This window comes from Borostomias antarcticus (genome assembly GCF_949987555.1).
Source record: "Borostomias antarcticus genome assembly, chromosome: 4".
Classification (NCBI taxonomy): domain Eukaryota; kingdom Metazoa; phylum Chordata; class Actinopteri; order Stomiiformes; family Stomiidae; genus Borostomias; species Borostomias antarcticus.
The window spans coordinates 30,896,889-30,915,249 of NC_140237.1; the positions used below are offsets into that span (position 1 = coordinate 30,896,889).

The 18,361-nt window shown below is 44.4% G+C and overlaps 6 protein-coding genes across 6 annotated transcripts; 3 read left to right on the forward strand and 3 right to left on the reverse strand.

Moving 5' to 3' along the window:
- Window positions 1-1,886: 1,886 nt before the first annotated feature.
- Window positions 1,887-2,675, reverse strand: LOC311307942 (hatching enzyme 1.2-like; the record flags this gene model as incomplete). Its single annotated transcript, XM_084436840.1, has 1 exon — window positions 1,887-2,675. The coding sequence occupies one exon, from the start codon at window positions 2,673-2,675 to the stop codon at window positions 1,887-1,889; it is 789 nt and encodes a 262-aa protein (XP_084292966.1).
- A 1,169-nt stretch (window positions 2,676-3,844) lies between these two features.
- Window positions 3,845-4,633, forward strand: LOC311307941 (hatching enzyme 1.2-like; the record flags this gene model as incomplete). The annotated part of the gene is made up of 1 exon (XM_084436839.1): window positions 3,845-4,633. One exon carries the CDS (start codon window positions 3,845-3,847, stop codon window positions 4,631-4,633), a length of 789 nt encoding a protein of 262 aa, XP_084292965.1.
- Window positions 4,634-8,005: 3,372 nt separating this feature from the next.
- Window positions 8,006-8,794, reverse strand: LOC311307750 (hatching enzyme 1.2-like; the record flags this gene model as incomplete). The annotated part of the gene is made up of 1 exon (XM_084436614.1): window positions 8,006-8,794. One exon carries the CDS (start codon window positions 8,792-8,794, stop codon window positions 8,006-8,008), a length of 789 nt encoding a protein of 262 aa, XP_084292740.1.
- A 1,169-nt stretch (window positions 8,795-9,963) lies between these two features.
- LOC311307751 (hatching enzyme 1.2-like) lies at window positions 9,964-10,752 on the forward strand (the record flags this gene model as incomplete). The annotated part of the gene is made up of 1 exon (XM_084436615.1): window positions 9,964-10,752. The coding sequence occupies one exon, from the start codon at window positions 9,964-9,966 to the stop codon at window positions 10,750-10,752; it is 789 nt and encodes a 262-aa protein (XP_084292741.1).
- A 3,386-nt stretch (window positions 10,753-14,138) lies between these two features.
- Window positions 14,139-14,927, reverse strand: LOC311307752 (hatching enzyme 1.2-like; the record flags this gene model as incomplete). The annotated part of the gene is made up of 1 exon (XM_084436616.1): window positions 14,139-14,927. One exon carries the CDS (start codon window positions 14,925-14,927, stop codon window positions 14,139-14,141), a length of 789 nt encoding a protein of 262 aa, XP_084292742.1.
- A 1,170-nt stretch (window positions 14,928-16,097) lies between these two features.
- On the forward strand, window positions 16,098-16,886 carry LOC311308183 (hatching enzyme 1.2-like; the record flags this gene model as incomplete). Its single annotated transcript, XM_084437119.1, has 1 exon — window positions 16,098-16,886. One exon carries the CDS (start codon window positions 16,098-16,100, stop codon window positions 16,884-16,886), a length of 789 nt encoding a protein of 262 aa, XP_084293245.1.
- Window positions 16,887-18,361: the final 1,475 nt, after the last annotated feature.

The window sequence follows — 18,361 nt, forward strand, 5'->3', positions numbered from 1 at the left end:
TCTGAAAACAGTGACACACCCGCGCTCCCCCCAATCCCCCAAATTTGTCCATTTTGCAAGGCAGCGTTAGCTAGCCCATAACGTTACACAGCTAAGTTACCTCAGGGGCACCTGTTGCTAGTTAAAATTATGATGTTTTCGCACAATACATTCATGCCTGCGGGGGGAGGCTCTCTCTGCACTATCCACAAATTCTGTATACATCTCTCCCATTATTTATTTTGATTTTGTGACCTTTAAAATCACGTATCATTCATAAAAACCATAGAAAATTCTAAAAAAAAAAAAAATTTCCTTTTTTTTTTCTAACCATCCCTCCGCACCTCCCCTGAATTTCTTTGGGGCCCCCCAGGGGCGGCCCGCCTCACAGTTTGGGAATACCTGTACTACAGTATCTGTGGCAGGTAGGGGTGCAAAAACTAAGGAAATGGATAGTTTATAATAACATTATGTTTTATTACTGTAGCACACCACATTCACATATCACGCCACACACTAGTGTATATACACATACTCACATACTGTACACATTACACTCTCACTGTATATATACTGGAAACATTACAGTACATTTTGTATATTGTTTTTTATCTGACTTTATTTTGCATTCATATTTTGTACTGCTCTTTGCACTGTCCTGTCTTTGCACTGTCCCGTCTCGTCCCTGCACCCTGTCTAATGTTGTCTCCATGTTATGCATCACGCCCAAAACAAATTCCTAGCACAGTATATTGAAAACTACATTGGCAATAAGACAAATTCTGATTCTGATTCTATTGCACTTCTTCCACTCAGACTAAACCAAAGGGGTGTGTAACATGATATGTTTTAAACTGACCAGTGTGAATTAAACCATGTGTAACCTGTGGGCAAGTCTTTGTGGAGGTGAGTCCTCCCTTTAGATGTACTGTACATTCATGACTAGTAGCCAAGTCTGTCCTGTACTATTTATGCTCCCTCCTTATATTACTTCTCTGTTGGAGTGGAACTCTGGTCCATATATGACCCGCTTGGGTGACCTGCTTCTTCTTAAAGTTCCTCGAGTCCAGACAGAACTTGGGAAATGATCTTTCTCTTTTAGTGCCCCAAACTCCTGGAATGAGCTCCAAAAATCTCTAAAAATTAGCTCTCTGCCTTCATATGGGCAGTTTAGAGCTCTGGTGTTGAACATTCCTGCCTCTGTCTGTTGCTGTTTTCGATGATTGACTGTTGAGCTGGACTCTGTTCTACTTTTTTTTCTACGTTTATTATTAGTGTTGGTGTACTGTTGATTGTGGTTAATTTTATTGGTATTGTGGTCATATATATTGTACAGGATTGTCTTATTTCAATTTTTTTGCGTTGTAATCTCGGCTGCATTGAAAATGAGGGCCCCTCAATTGCATTTCTGAGAATTAAATAAAGGTTATGATGATGATCCAGGCGAGCGTTAGGTCACTTTTAGCCAATGCTGCCATGGACAGAGAGGCTTGCTTGTGATGCAAGTTGCCCTCAGTCTTCCAGTCTGCTGCCCCACTGCCCTTTTAGCTGAACCTGCAGCCCACCACTCAGGGCAAAGTGGGGCAACATCAAAGCACTCACTTCTGAAGACCATCTGGGCTATTACCAGCCAAGAGAACCATGGGGGAAAATGTCAAAAGGATTTGGAGATAATATGATCAGAGAAATATATGGTAATTCAATTCGTTTTTATTTGTATTTCGATCCATTTCCAACATCAGAATTATGGAGACTACATTGTGATGCACTACTGAAAATTAGTTTGTTTAAATTATTTGAAGGATAACATCTACATCTCGGCTATTCTATTGAAGAATCTCAATGTGTCATATTTGATGAGCTGAAGACTTCATCTTCTCCAGTCTCCTCCATTTTTCATCTTCCTCTTAGCATTCATATAGACGGTTGATCCTCAGGATGTCAGTGTCGGACAAACCCTGTCTCTGGCCGATCCACACATTGGCGTTGGGGATAGGGGTGATGGTCTCCTTTCCATACGGGGTGGAGAAGGCTGTTCTCCCATAGTGCATGATAGAGGAATAGTCATAGGGAGTGTCCAGGTTGATGGTGCGCTTCTTGTAAAAGTTGTAGGCCATGCTGGGCTCGATGTACTCCCAGTTGATCTTGACGTACTGGTCACGGTCACTCCTTGTCTGCTCGTGCTGGAAGCCCAGAGCGTGAAGGGCCTCATGTTGAATGATACCGCGGTAAAGACAACCGCGTCGTGCGAGAGAGAGCACCTGTTGACCTCCCACTCTCCCAAGATAGGAATAGCAGCCGCCTTTGTCCTCTATGCTGATGTAATCTTGCTCATTCTGACGAGGCACAAAGCGAATGCAGGTTCTGGACCGGATGGCGTCCAAGGCGTAGTAAATCCTCTTACTCTGATAGTAAGAGAAAGCACTGCTCATTGTGAAGGGCACCGTCACATGGCCTTCAGAGTCTTTCCTCCACCTGCAGTAGTCGTTCCAGCAGGACATGGCGTTTCTGGTTCTTGGTAGGACCATGTCTCCCTCCAGCAGCATCTCACTGGAGCCATTGTTGGTGTTCAGAATCATGCTGCTGATGTCTACATCTACAGGTTGTATATCATCAACCAGGTTCTCCAGGAGAGGGTTGGCCTGGGAGAAGCCCAGCAGCACTAGCAGGAGGGAGAGAGTGGGGCTGGTCTTCATCTTCAGGGTCTGGAGATTCTCTAGATGGCTCCTTGGTCCTGGAGATGCTTTGTTGAAGCTCCTTGGTCCTGAGGCTGGATGTGTGAGCCAGGTCAGTCCTGGTGTTTTATACTCTCCTCTCCAGGTGTGTCTGCAGGAGGATTAAGGGTCTGGGTCTTGGCTAATAATCCTAAATATACATTCAAAGGGAGGACACCACAAAGACTCGCCCACAGGTTAAACATAGTTTAATCCACACTGGTCAGTTGAAAACATGTCATGTAACACAAGCATTTGGTTTACTCTGAGTGGAAGAAGTGCAATAAGACATGATGCGGTTATAAACTATCTCCATTTCTTGTTTTTGCACCCCTCCCTGCCACTAGTAATACAGATTACAAATTATGTTTAATCATACACTATCATATTTTCACTTGAATACCAACTCTTGATGTATGAACAGTACTATTATGCTGAATGTGAGTAGCATGAAAGATAATATGATTAGGCTTACAGATATTTAAGCGGACAGAACCCATTCCTCATTTTGTCTCTTGGTGAGTGTGATGTACTGCTCTATATGTAATGGTTGTAAGTAGGCTCCTAATGTGACGGAGATGGCTCTAATCAAAATTAATCCTAATGTTACTAGCTTCGTAACTTTTTGTGTCTGCACTACTGTAAACTGATGTGTGGAGGGAGATGTGGAGTATCGTACAGCTTGTTTTCTTATAACATTATGGTACCGCAGACTGCAGGCCAGTTTTCTGTATATTTTAAGAGCCATTTCCTTCCAATGAATGTTGTCTCCATGATATGCATGATGCCTGAAACAAATTCCTAGTATATTGAAAAACTCCAATGGCAATAAAACAAATTCTGATTCTATTGCACTTCTTCCACTCAGACTAAACCAAATGGGTGTGCTACACGATAGGTTTTAAATTGACCAGTGTGGATTTAACCATGTGTAACATGTGGGCAAGTCTTTGTGGTGTGCTCCCTTTAGGTGTATATTTAGGATTATTAGCCAAGACCCAGACCCTTAATCCCCCTGCAGACACACCTGGAGAGGAGAGTATAAAACACCAGGACTGACCTGGCTCACACATCCAGCCTCAGGACCAAGGAGCTTCAACACAGCATCTCCAGGACCAAGGAGCCATCTAGAGAATCTCCAGACCCTGAAGATGAAGATCAGCCCCACTCTCTCCCTCCTGCTACTGCTGCTGGGCTTCTCCCAGGCCAACCCTCTCCTGGAGAACCTGGTTGATGATACACAGCCTGTAGATGTAGACATCAGCAGCATGATTCTGAACACCAACAATGGCTCCAGTGAGATGCTGCTGGAGGGAGATATGGTCCTACCCAGAACCAGAAACGCCATGTCCTGCTGGAACGGCTACTGCAGGTGGAGGAAAGACTCTGAAGGCCATGTGACGGTGCCCTTCACAATGAGCAGTGCTTTCTCTTACTATCAGAGTAAGAGGATTTACTACGCCTTGGACGCCATCCGGTCCAGAACCTGCATTCGCTTTGTGCCTCGTCAGAATGAGCAAGATTACATCAGCATAGAGGACAAAGGCGGCTGCTATTCCTCTCTTGGGAGAGTGGGAGGTCAACAGGTTCTCTCTCTCGCACGACGCGGTTGTCTTTACCGCGGTATCATTCAACATGAGGCCCTCCACGCTCTGGGCTTCCAGCACGAGCAGACCAGGAGTGACCGTGACCAGTACGTCAAGATCAACTGGGAGTACATCGAGCCCAGCATGGCCTACAACTTTTACAAGCGGCGCACCGTCAACCTGGACACTCCCTATGACTATTCCTCTATCATGCACTATGGGAGAACAGCCTTCTCCACCCCGTATGGAAAGGAGACCATCACCCCTATCCCCAACGCCAATGTGTGGATCGGCCAGAGACAGGGTTTGTCCGACACTGACATCCTGAGGATCAACCGTCTATATGAATGCTAAGAGGAAGATGTAAAATGGAGGAGACTGGAGAAGATGAAGTCTTCAGCTCATCAAATATGACACATTCAGCAGTGTACCGTTCCGTAGAATAACAGTGATGTAGATGTTATTTTTCAAATAATTAAAATTCTGTAATTCTGATTTTGGAAAAGCAAATAAAAACATTCATCAATGAATCAATTGAATGATCATACATATTTCGGATCATATTATCTCCCAATCCTTTTCACATTTTCTCCCATGGTTCTCTTGGCTGGTAATAGCCTGGAGGGTCTTCAGAAGTGACTGCTTTGATGTTGCCCCACTGTGCCCTGAGTGGTGGGCTGCAGGCTCAGCTGGAAGGGAAGCGGGGCAGCAGACTGGAAGACTGAGGGCAACTGGCATCACAAGCAAGCTTATCTGGCCATGGCAGCATTGGCTAAACGTGTCCTAACTCTCGCCTGGATGATGACTGCAGCTCTCTTTTAGAGACCACAAATTAAACAAAGCATATTTACTGACCATCTCTGTTGAATGTACTTTTTCATAATCACTTTAGTATGACAATAAAAATGAAAAGGGGATTGCTTTTCTACTTGAGGAACCTTTAGAACCATGCAAATGAATCAATGTTTTTGTTACAGAGCAGTGACACCATGTTCAAAGGCTGCTGATGACATTGGGGGATGAGAGCTATTTGAGAGAAAACACACACATTCTTTTCTTCATAGGATTCATCTTTACAAATAAGAAGGGGCTGTATCTAACCAACTGTCTTCGTATCTCCACCAGAACAATCTCCTGGACCTCCATCAGTACGGGTTCAAGTTTGCCCACTCGACAGATACCACCCACCTTGCAGTGACAGAGTCACTCCACGCCGCAAGATAAACCTTTCCCTACTCCGTCCTGATACTCCTAGACCTGTCAGCAGCATTTGACACAGTAGACCACCAGATCCTCCTCTCCACCCTTGAGGACAAAGGCATCACTGACTCTGTACGCTCTATGTTTCCGTCCAATCTGACGGGCCACTCCTACCAGGTGACATGGAGAGAGTCAATGTTGGAAACACGCAGTCTGACTATGGGGGTTCCACAAGGGTCTGTCCTGGGTCTGCTCCTTTTTTACCTCTACACTGCTACATCTCTGGGTTATTTCATTCGCTCGCATGGCTTCTCCTATGAAGGCTAAGCCGATGACGCCTAAATGGTCCTGTTGTTTCCCCCTTCTGACACACAAGTGGAGGCACGCATAGCTGTGTGTTTGGCTGACATCTCGGAGTGGATGGCGACACACCACCTCAAACTCAACCTGGACAAGACTGAGCTGCTGATCCTCCACAACTACTGGAAACATCTCACATAGGAGCCTATTCACAACATTTACCTACAGAGCAGTACATCATACTCACCAATGGACAAAATGGGGGACATATGGGTTCTGTCCACTGTTTAAATATCTGTTGTACACATCATACTACAGCATGGGTTCCCAAACTCCATCAATGTGGGCCTCCCCTCTGAAAACAGTGACACACCCGCGCTCCCCCCAATCCCCCAAATCTGTCCATTTTGCAAGGCAGCGTTAGCTAGCCCATAACGTTACACAGCTAAGTTACCTCAGGGGCACCTGTTGCTAGTTGACATTATGATGTTTTCGCACAATACATTCATGCCTGCGGGGGGAGGCTCTCTCTGCACTATCCACAAATTCTGTATACATCTCTCCCATTATTTATTTTGATTTTCTGACCTTTAAAATCACGTATCATTCATAAAAACCATAGAAAATTCTAAAATATTTTTTTTTTTCCTTTTTTTTTTCTAACCATCCCTCCGCATCTCCCCTGAATTTCTTTGGGGCCCCCCAGGGGCGGCCCGCCTCACAGTTTGGGAATACCTATACTACAGTATCTGTGACAGGTAGGGGTGCAAAAACTAAGGAAATGGATAGTTTATAATAACATTATGTTTTATTACTGTAGCACACCACATTCACATATCACGCCACACACTAGTGTATATACACATACTCACATACTGTACACATTACACTCTCACTGTATATATACTGGAAACATTACAGTACATTTTGTATATTGTTTTTTATCTGACTTTATTTTGCATTCATATTTTGTACTGCTCTTTGCACTGTCCTGTCTTTGCACTGTCCCGTCTCGTCCCTGCACCCTGTCTAATGTTGTTTCCATGTTATGCATCACGCCCAAAACAAATTCCTAGCACAGTATATTGAAAACTACATTGGCAATAAGACAAATTCTGATTCTGATTCTATTGCACTTCTTCCAAAGGGGTGTGTAACATGATATGTTTTAAACTGACCAGTGTGAATTAAACCATGTGTAACCTGTGGGCAAGTCTTTGTGGAGGTGAGTCCTCCCTTTAGATGTACTGTATATTCATGACTAGTAGCCAAGTCTGTCCTGTACTATTTATGCTCCCTCCTTATATTACTTCTCTGTTGGAGTGGAACTCTGGTCCATATATGACCCGCTTGGGTGACCTGCTTCTTCTTAAAGTTCCTCGAGTCCAGACAGAACTTGGGAAATTATCTTTCTCTTTTAGTGCCCCAAACTCCTGGAATGAGCTCCAAAAATCTCTAAAAATTAGCTCTCTGCCTTCATATGGGCAGTTTAGAGCTCTGGTGTTGAACATTCCTGCCTCTGTCTGTTGCTGTTTTCGATGATTGACTGTTGAGCTGGACTCTGTTCTACTTTTTTTTCTACGTTTATTATTAGTGTTGGTGTACTGTTGATTGTGGTTAATTTTATTGGTATTGTGGTCATATATATTGTACAGGATTGTCTTATTTCTATTTTTTTGCGTTGTAATCTCGGCTGCATTGAAAATGAGGGCCCCTCAATTGCATTTCTGAGAATTAAATAAAGGTTATGATGATGATCCAGGCGAGCGTTAGGTCACTTTTAGCCAATGCTGCCATGGACAGAGAGGCTTGCTTGTGATGCAAGTTGCCCTCAGTCTTCCAGTCTGCTGCCCCACTGCCCTTTTAGCTGAACCTGCAGCCCACCACTCAGGGCAAAGTGGGGCAACATCAAAGCACTCACTTCTGAAGACCATCTGGGCTATTACCAGCCAAGAGAACCATGGGGGAAAATGTCAAAAGGATTTGGAGATAATATGATCAGAGAAATATATGGTAATTCAATTCGTTTTTATTTGTATTTCGATCCATTTCCAACATCAGAATTATGGAGACTACATTGTGATGCACTACTGAAAATTAGTTTGTTTAAATTATTTGAAGGATAACATCTACATCTCGGCTATTCTATTGAAGAATCTCAATGTGTCATATTTGATGAGCTGAAGACTTCATCTTCTCCAGTCTCCTCCATTTTTCATCTTCCTCTTAGCATTCATATAGACGGTTGATCCTCAGGATGTCAGTGTCGGACAAACCCTGTCTCTGGCCGATCCACACATTGGCGTTGGGGATAGGGGTGATGGTCTCCTTTCCATACGGGGTGGAGAAGGCTGTTCTCCCATAGTGCATGATAGAGGAATAGTCATAGGGAGTGTCCAGGTTGATGGTGCGCTTCTTGTAAAAGTTGTAGGCCATGCTGGGCTCGATGTACTCCCAGTTGATCTTGACGTACTGGTCACGGTCACTCCTTGTCTGCTCGTGCTGGAAGCCCAGAGCGTGAAGGGCCTCATGTTGAATGATACCGCGGTAAAGACAACCGCGTCGTGCGAGAGAGAGCACCTGTTGACCTCCCACTCTCCCAAGATAGGAATAGCAGCCGCCTTTGTCCTCTATGCTGATGTAATCTTGCTCATTCTGACGAGGCACAAAGCGAATGCAGGTTCTGGACCGGATGGCGTCCAAGGCGTAGTAAATCCTCTTACTCTGATAGTAAGAGAAAGCACTGCTCATTGTGAAGGGCACCGTCACATGGCCTTCAGAGTCTTTCCTCCACCTGCAGTAGTCGTTCCAGCAGGACATGGCGTTTCTGGTTCTTGGTAGGACCATGTCTCCCTCCAGCAGCATCTCACTGGAGCCATTGTTGGTGTTCAGAATCATGCTGCTGATGTCTACATCTACAGGCTGTATATCATCAACCAGGTTCTCCAGGAGAGGGTTGGCCTGGGAGAAGCCCAGCAGCACTAGCAGGAGGGAGAGAGTGGGGCTGGTCTTCATCTTCAGGGTCTGGAGATTCTCTAGATGGCTCCTTGGTCCTGGAGATGCTTTGTTGAAGCTCCTTGGTCCTGAGGCTGGATGTGTGAGCCAGGTCAGTCCTGGTGTTTTATACTCTCCTCTCCAGGTGTGTCTGCAGGAGGATTAAGGGTCTGGGTCTTGGCTAATAATCCTAAATATACATTCAAAGGGAGGACACCACAAAGACTCGCCCACAGGTTAAACATAGTTTAATCCACACTGGTCAGTTGAAAACATGTCATGTAACACAAGCATTTGGTTTACTCTGAGTGGAAGAAGTGCAATAAGACATGATGCGGTTATAAACTATCTCCATTTCTTGTTTTTGCACCCCTCCCTGCCACTAGTAATACAGATTACAAATTATGTTTAATCATACACTATCATATTTTCACTTGAATACCAACTCTTCATGTATGTACAGTACTATTATGCTGAATGTGAGTAGCATGTAAGATAGTATGATTAGGCTTACAGATATTTAAGCGGACAGAACCCATTCCCCATTTTGTCTCTTGGTGAGTGTGATGTACTGCTCTATATGTAATGGTTGTAAGTAGGCTCCTAATGTGACTGAGATGGCTCTAATCAAAATTAATCCTAACGTTACTAGCTTCATAACCTTTTGTGTCTGCACTACTGTAAACTGATGTGTGGAGGGAGATGTGGAGTATCGTACAGCTTGTTTTCTTATAACATCATGGTACCGCAGACTGCAGGCCAGTTTTCTGTATATTTTAAGAGCCATTTCCTTCCAATGAATGTTGTCTCCATGATATGCATGATGCCTGAAACAAATTCCTAGTATATTGAAAAACTACAATGGCAATAAAACAAATTCTGATTCTATTGCACTTCTTCCACTCAGACTAAACCAAATGGGTGTGCTACACGATAGGTTTTAAATTGACCAGTGTGGATTTAACCATGTGTAACCTGTGGGCAAGTCTTTGTGGTGTGCTCCCTTTAGGTGTATATTTAGGATTATTAGCCAAGACCCAGACCCTTAATCCCCCTGCAGACACACCTGGAGAGGAGAGTATAAAACACCAGGACTGACCTGGCTCACACATCCAGCCTCAGGACCAAGGAGCTTCAACACAGCATCTCCAGGACCAAGGAGCCATCTAGAGAATCTCCAGACCCTGAAGATGAAGATCAGCCCCACTCTCTCCCTCCTGCTACTGCTGCTGGGCTTCTCCCAGGCCAACCCTCTCCTGGAGAACCTGGTTGATGATACACAGCCTGTAGATGTAGACATCAGCAGCATGATTCTGAACACCAACAATGGCTCCAGTGAGATGCTGCTGGAGGGAGATATGGTCCTACCCAGAACCAGAAACGCCATGTCCTGCTGGAACGACTACTGCAGGTGGAGGAAAGACTCTGAAGGCCATGTGACGGTGCCCTTCACATTGAGCAGTGCTTTCTCTTACTATCAGAGTAAGAGGATTTACTACGCCTTGGACGCCATCCGGTCCAGAACCTGCATTCGCTTTGTGCCTCGTCAGAATGAGCAAGATTACATCAGCATAGAGGACAAAGGCGGCTGCTATTCCTCTCTTGGGAGAGTGGGAGGTCAACAGGTGCTCTCTCTCGCACGACGCGGTTGTCTTTACCGCGGTATCATTCAACATGAGGCCCTCCACGCTCTGGGCTTCCAGCACGAGCAGACAAGGAGTGACCGTGACCAGTACGTCAAGATCAACTGGGAGTACATCGAGCCCAGCATGGCCTACAACTTTTACAAGCGGCGCACCGTCAACCTGGACACTCCCTATGACTATTCCTCTATCATGCACTATGGGAGAACAGCCTTCTCCACCCCGTATGGAAAGGAGACCATCACCCCTATCCCCAACGCCAATGTGTGGATCGGCCAGAGACAGGGTTTGTCCGACACTGACATCCTGAGGATCAACCGTCTATATGAATGCTAAGAGGAAGATGTAAAATGGAGGAGACTGGAGAAGATGAAGTCTTCAGCTCATCAAATATGACACATTCAGCAGTGTACTGTTCCGTAGAATAACAGTGATGTAGATGTTATTTTTCAAATAATTAAAATTCTGTAATTCTGATTTTGGAAAAGCAAATAAAAACATTCATCAATGAATCAATTGAATGATCATATATTTTTCGGATCATATTATCTCCCAATCCTTTTGACATTTTCTCCCATGGTTCTCTTGGCTGGTAATAGCCTGGAGGGTCTTCAGAAGTGACTGCTTTGATGTTGCCCCACTGTGCCCTGAGTGGTGGGCTGCAGGCTCAGCTGGAAGGGAAGCGGGGCAGCAGACTGGAAGACTGAGGGCAACTGGCATCACAAGCAAGCTTATCTGGCCATGGCAGCATTGGCTAAACGTGTCCTAACTCTCGCCTGGATGATGACTGCAGCTCTCTTTTAGAGACCACAAATTAAACAAAGCATATTTACTGACCATCTCTGTTGAATGTACTTTTTCATAATCACTTTAGTATGACAATAAAAATGAAAAGGGGATTGCTTTTCTACTTGAGGAACCTTTAGAACCATGCAAATGAATCAATGTGTTTGTTACAGAGCAGTGACACCATGTTCAAAGGCTGCTGATGACATTGGGGGATGAGAGCTATTTGAGAGAAAACACACACATTCTTTTCTTCATAGGATTCATCTTTACAAATAAGAAGGGGCTGTATCTAACCAACTGTCTTCGTATCTCCACCAGAACAATCTCCTGGACCTCCATCAGTACGGGTTCAAGTTTGCCCACTCGACAGATACCACCCTCCTTGCAGTGACAGAGTCACTCCACGCCGCAAGATAAACCTTTCCCTACTCCGTCCTGATACTCCTAGACCTGTCAGCAGCATTTGACACAGTAGACCACCAGATCCTCCTCTCCACCCTTGAGGACAAAGGCATCACTGACTCTGTATGCTCTATGTTTCCGTCCAATCTGACGGGCCACTCCTACCAGGTGACATGGAGAGAGTCAATGTTGGAAACACGCAGTCTGACTATGGGGGTTCCACAAGGGTCTGTCCTGGGTCTGCTCCTTTTTTACCTCTACACTGCTACATCTCTGGGTTATTTCATTCGCTCGCATGGCTTCTCCTATGAAGGCTAAGCCGATGACGCCTAAATGGTCCTGTTGTTTCCCCCTTCTGACACACAAGTGGAGGCACGCATAGCTGTGTGTTTGGCTGACATCTCGGAGTGGATGGCGACACACCACCTCAAACTCAACCTGGACAAGACTGAGCTGCTGATCCTCCACAACTACTGGAAACATCTCACATAGGAGCCTATTCACAACATTTACCTACAGAGCAGTACATCATACTCACAAATGGACAAAATGGGGGACATATGGGTTCTGTCCACTGTTTAAATATCTGTTGTACACATCATACTACAGCATGGGTTCACAAACTCCATCAATGTGGGCCTCCCCTCTGAAAACAGTGACACACCCGCGCTCCCCCCAATCTCCCAAATTTGTCCATTTTGCAAGGCAGCGTTAGCTAGCCCATAACGTTACACAGCTAAGTTACCTCAGGGGCACCTGTTGCTAGTTGACATTATGATGTTTTCGCACAATACATTCATGCCTGCGGGGGGAGGCTCTCTCTGCACTATCCACAAATTCTGTATACATCTCTCCCATTATTTATTTTGATTTTCTGACCTTTAAAATCACGTATCATTCATAAAAACCATAGAAAATTCTAAAATATTTTTTTTTTTCCTTTTTTTTTTCTAACCATCCCTCCGCACCTCCCCTGAATTTCTTTGGGGCCCCCCAGGGGCGGCCCGCCTCACAGTTTGGGAATACCTGTACTACAGTATCTGTGGCAGGTAGGGGTGCAAAAACTAAGGAAATGGATAGTTTATAATAACATTATGTTTTATTACTGTAGCACACCACATTCACATATCACGCCACACACTAGTGTATATACACATACTCACATACTGTACACATTACACTCTCACTGTATATATACTGGAAACATTACAGTACATTTTGTATATTGTTTTTTATCTGACTTTATTTTGCATTCATATTTTGTACTGCTCTTTGCACTGTCCTGTCTTTGCACTGTCCCGTCTCGTCCCTGCACCCTGTCTAATGTTGTCTCCATGTTATGCATCACGCCCAAAACAAATTCCTAGCACAGTATATTGAAAACTACATTGGCAATAAGACAAATTCTGATTCTGATTCTATTGCACTTCTTCCACTCAGACTAAACCAAAGGGGTGTGTAACATGATATGTTTTAAACTGACCAGTGTGAATTAAACCATGTGTAACCTGTGGGCAAGTCTTTGTGGAGGTGAGTCCTCCCTTTAGATGTACTGTATATTCATGACTAGTAGCCAAGTCTGTCCTGTACTATTTATGCTCCCTCCTTATATTACTTCTCTGTTGGAGTGGAACTCTGGTCCATATATGACCCGCTTGGGTGACCTGCTTCTTCTTAAAGTTCCTCGAGTCCAGACAGAACTTGGGAAATTATCTTTCTCTTTTAGTGCCCCAAACTCCTGGAATGAGCTCCAAAAATCTCTAAAAATTAGCTCTCTGCCTTCATATGGGCAGTTTAGAGCTCTGGTGTTGAACATTCCTGCCTCTGTCTGTTGCTGTTTTCGATGATTGACTGTTGAGCTGGACTCTGTTCTACTTTTTTTTCTACGTTTATTATTAGTGTTGGTGTACTGTTGATTGTGGTTAATTTTATTGGTATTGTGGTCATATATATTGTACAGGATTGTCTTATTTCTATTTTTTTGCGTTGTAATCTCGGCTGCATTGAAAATGAGGGCCCCTCAATTGCATTTCTGAGAATTAAATAAAGGTTATGATGATGATCCAGGCGAGCGTTAGGTCACTTTTAGCCAATGCTGCCATGGACAGAGAGGCTTGCTTGTGATGCAAGTTGCCCTCAGTCTTCCAGTCTGCTGCCCCACTACACTTTTAGCTGAACCTGCAGCCCACCACTCAGGGCAAAGTGGGGCAACATCAAAGCACTCACTTCTGAAGACCATCTGGGCTATTACCAGCCAAGAGAACCATGGGGGAAAATGTCAAAAGGATTTGGAGATAATATGATCAGAGAAATATATGGTAATTCAATTCGTTTTTATTTGTATTTCGATCCATTTCCAACATCAGAATTATGGAGACTACATTGTGATGCACTACTGAAAATTAGTTTGTTTAAATTATTTGAAGGATAACATCTACATCTCTGCTATTCTATTGAAGAATCTCAATGTGTCATATTTGATGAGCTGAAGACTTCATCTTCTCCAGTCTCCTCCATTTTTCATCTTCCTCTTAGCATTCATATAGACGGTTGATCCTCAGGATGTCAGTGTCGGACAAACCCTGTCTCTGGCCGATCCACACATTGGCGTTGGGGATAGGGGTGATGGTCTCCTTTCCATACGGGGTGGAGAAGGCTGTTCTCCCATAGTGCATGATAGAGGAATAGTCATAGGGAGTGTCCAGGTTGATGGTGCGCTTCTTGTAAAAGTTGTAGGCCATGCTGGGCTTGATGTACTCCCAGTTGATCTTGACGTACTGGTCACGGTCACTCCTTGTCTGCTCGTGCTGGAAGCCCAGAGCGTGAAGGGCCTCATGTTGAATGATACCGCGGTAAAGACAACCGCGTCGTGCGAGAGAGAGCACCTGTTGACCTCCCACTCTCCCAAGATAGGAATAGCAGCCGCCTTTGTCCTCTATGCTGATGTAATCTTGCTCATTCTGACGAGGCACAAAGCGAATGCAGGTTCTGGACCGGATGGCGTCCAAGGCGTAGTAAATCCTCTTACTCTGATAGTAAGAGAAAGCACTGCTCATTGTGAAGGGCACCGTCACATGGCCTTCAGAGTCTTTCCTCCACCTGCAGTAGTCGTTCCAGCAGGACATGGCGTTTCTGGTTCTTGGTAGGACCATGTCTCCCTCCAGCAGCATCTCACTGGAGCCATTGTTGGTGTTCAGAATCATGCTGCTGATGTCTACATCTACAGGCTGTATATCATCAACCAGGTTCTCCAGGAGAGGGTTGGCCTGGGAGAAGCCCAGCAGCACTAGCAGGAGGGAGAGAGTGGGGCTGGTCTTCATCTTCAGGGTCTGGAGATTCTCTAGATGGCTCCTTGGTCCTGGAGATGCTTTGTTGAAGCTCCTTGGTCCTGAGGCTGGATGTGTGAGCCAGGTCAGTCCTGGTGTTTTATACTCTCCTCTCCAGGTGTGTCTGCAGGAGGATTAAGGGTCTGGGTCTTGGCTAATAATCCTAAATATACATTCAAAGGGAGGACACCACAAAGACTCGCCCACAGGTTAAACATAGTTTAATCCACACTGGTCAGTTGAAAACATGTCATGTAACACAAGCATTTGGTTTACTCTGAGTGGAAGAAGTGCAATAAGACATGATGCGGTTATAAACTATCTCCATTTCTTGTTTTTGCACCCCTCCCTGCCACTAGTAATACAGATTACAAATGATGTTTAATCATACACTATCATATTTTCACTTGAATACCAACTCTTGATGTATGTACAGTACTATTATGCTGAATGTGAGTAGCATGTAAGATAGTATGATTAGGCTTACAGATATTTAAGCGGACAGAACCCATTCCCCATTTTGTCTCTTGGTGAGTGTGATGTACTGCTCTATATGTAATGGTTGTAAGTAGGCTCCTAATGTGACTGAGATGGCTCTAATCAAAATTAATCCTAACGTTACTAGCTTCATAACCTTTTTGTGTCTGCACTACTGTAAACTGATGTGTGGAGGGAGATGTGGAGTATCGTACAGCTTGTTTTCTTATAACATCATGGTACCGCAGACTGCAGGCCAGTTTTCTGTATATTTTAAGAGCCATTTCCTTCCAATGAATGTTGTCTCCATGATATGCATGATGCCTGAAACAAATTCCTAGTATATTGAAAAACTACAATGGCAATAAAACAAATTCTGATTCTATTGCACTTCTTCCACTCAGACTAAACCAAATGGGTGTGCTACACGATAGGTTTTAAATTGACCAGTGTGGATTTAACCATGTGTAACCTGTGGGCAAGTCTTTGTGGTGTGCTCCCTTTAGGTGTATATTTAGGATTATTAGCCAAGACCCAGACCCTTAATCCCCCTGCAGACACACCTGGAGAGGAGAGTATAAAACACCAGGACTGACCTGGCTCACACATCCAGCCTCAGGACCAAGGAGCTTCAACACAGCATCTCCAGGACCAAGGAGCCATCTAGAGAATCTCCAGACCCTGAAGATGAAGATCAGCCCCACTCTCTCCCTCCTTCTACTGCTGCTGGGCTTCTCCCAGGCCAACCCTCTCCTGGAGAACCTGGTTGATGATACACAGCCTGTAGATGTAGACATCAGCAGCATGATTCTGAACACCAACAATGGCTCCAGTGAGATGCTGCTGGAGGGAGATATGGTCCTACCCAGAACCAGAAACGCCATGTCCTGCTGGAACGACTACTGCAGGTGGAGGAAAGACTCTGAAGGCCATGTGACGGTGCCCTTCACATTGAGCAGTGCTTTCTCTTACTATCAGAGTAAGAGGATTTACTACGCCTTGGACGCCATCCGGTCCAGAACCTGCATTCGCTTTGTGCCTCGTCAGAATGAGCAAGATTACATCAGCATAGAGGACAAAGGCGGCTGCTATTCCTCTCTTGGGAGAGTGGGAGGTCAACAGGTGCTCTCTCTCGCACGACGCGGTTGTCTTTACCGCGGTATCATTCAACATGAGGCCCTCCACGCTCTGGGCTTCCAGCACGAGCAGACAAGGAGTGACCGTGACCAGTACGTCAAGATCAACTGGGAGTACATCAAGCCCAGCATGGCCTACAACTTTTACAAGCGGCGCACCGTCAACCTGGACACTCCCTATGACTATTCCTCTATCATGCACTATGGGAGAACAGCCTTCTCCACCCCGTATGGAAAGGAGACCATCACCCCTATCCCCAACGCCAATGTGTGGATCGGCCAGAGACAGGGTTTGTCCGACACTGACATCCTGAGGATCAACCGTCTATATGAATGCTAAGAGGAAGATGTAAAATGGAGGAGACTGGAGAAGATGAAGTCTTCAGCTCATCAAATATGACACATTCAGCAGTGTACTGTTCCGTAGAATAACAGTGATGTAGATGTTATCTTTCAAATAATTAAAACAAACTAATTTTCAGTAGTGCATCACAATGTAGTATTGTAATTCTGATTTTGGAAAAGCAAATAAAAACATTCATCAATGAATCAATTGAATGATCATATATTTTTCAGATCATATTATCTCCCAATCCTTTTCACAGGCTGGTAATAGCCTGGAGGGTCTTCAGAAGTGAGGGCTTTGATGTTGCACCGCTGTGCCCTGAGTGGTGGGCTGCAGGCTCAGCTGGAAGGGCAGCGGGGCAGCAGACTGGAAGACTGAGGGTAACTGGCATCACAAGCAAGCCTCTCTGTCCATGGCAGCATTGGCTAAACGTGACCTAACTCTCGCCTGGATGATGACAGCAGCTCTATTGTAGAGACCACAAATTAAACAAAGCATATTTACTGACCATCTTTATTTAATGTTTCCATTGAGGTTTTTTGACAGATCTTGTGGCCAATAAGAAGCTGTGCATAATTGTTCTTGATCATCTGGGCTTATTTCATGTTGAATGTATTCTCTCATGATCAATCTAGTATGAAATTTAAAAATGAAAAGGGGATTGATTTTCCACTTGAGGACCATTTAGAAGCAAATGAATCAGTGTTCTTGCCACAGAGCCGTGACCCCATGCTCAAAGGCTGCAGGGTAGAGTCAAAACAGAGGCTGCATGTGTCACAATGAATTCATTGATTGACCCAATTGCAAGCAAAACACTCTATGTTTCCCATAAGAATGGACAAGTCAAACTCCCAAAGGTGTTCGTACAAGGTGTACGATTTGAATGGATGAGCATTTTCTTTCATAAATATAGTAGAGATGGAGCATTAGTGGATGTAATTAGAGCTTGCAAACCCTCTCTTGCTCTATTGTGTTAAATGTACTGTGTGATGCAGTATAAACACACAATGTGCTTAGGGCTGAATCTTCTCTGGTTTGATACTGAGTTTTTTAACAAGTCTATTGAGACCTCCCTATCACCGGCTAATCAAAATGCATATGCCACATCACATCATTTCATGTGTATCCCCCTTGACCGAACCATGATTTTACTTGGTAATTTGGAAGCATCCCACTCTCTATACATATTCATGTACAGCCTATATGTGTCAAATTGAGATGTCCTTACAGTGTCCTTGGAAGAAGACTATTAATATTGAATATCTAACTCAATCTAAAAATGGAGTTAAAAATATGCAGGTCACTGATACAGCATAGTTGCCTCTGGACTATCATGTTTCAAGCCGACATGCTTAATTGTTATCACTTTAAATTATATTTCTAGTACCTTATAATTATCACTTACAGTAATGTAGTTTTATAGGGTAAAATCTTCATCTTATGTTGCAGATATTTTTAAGCCCTAAATT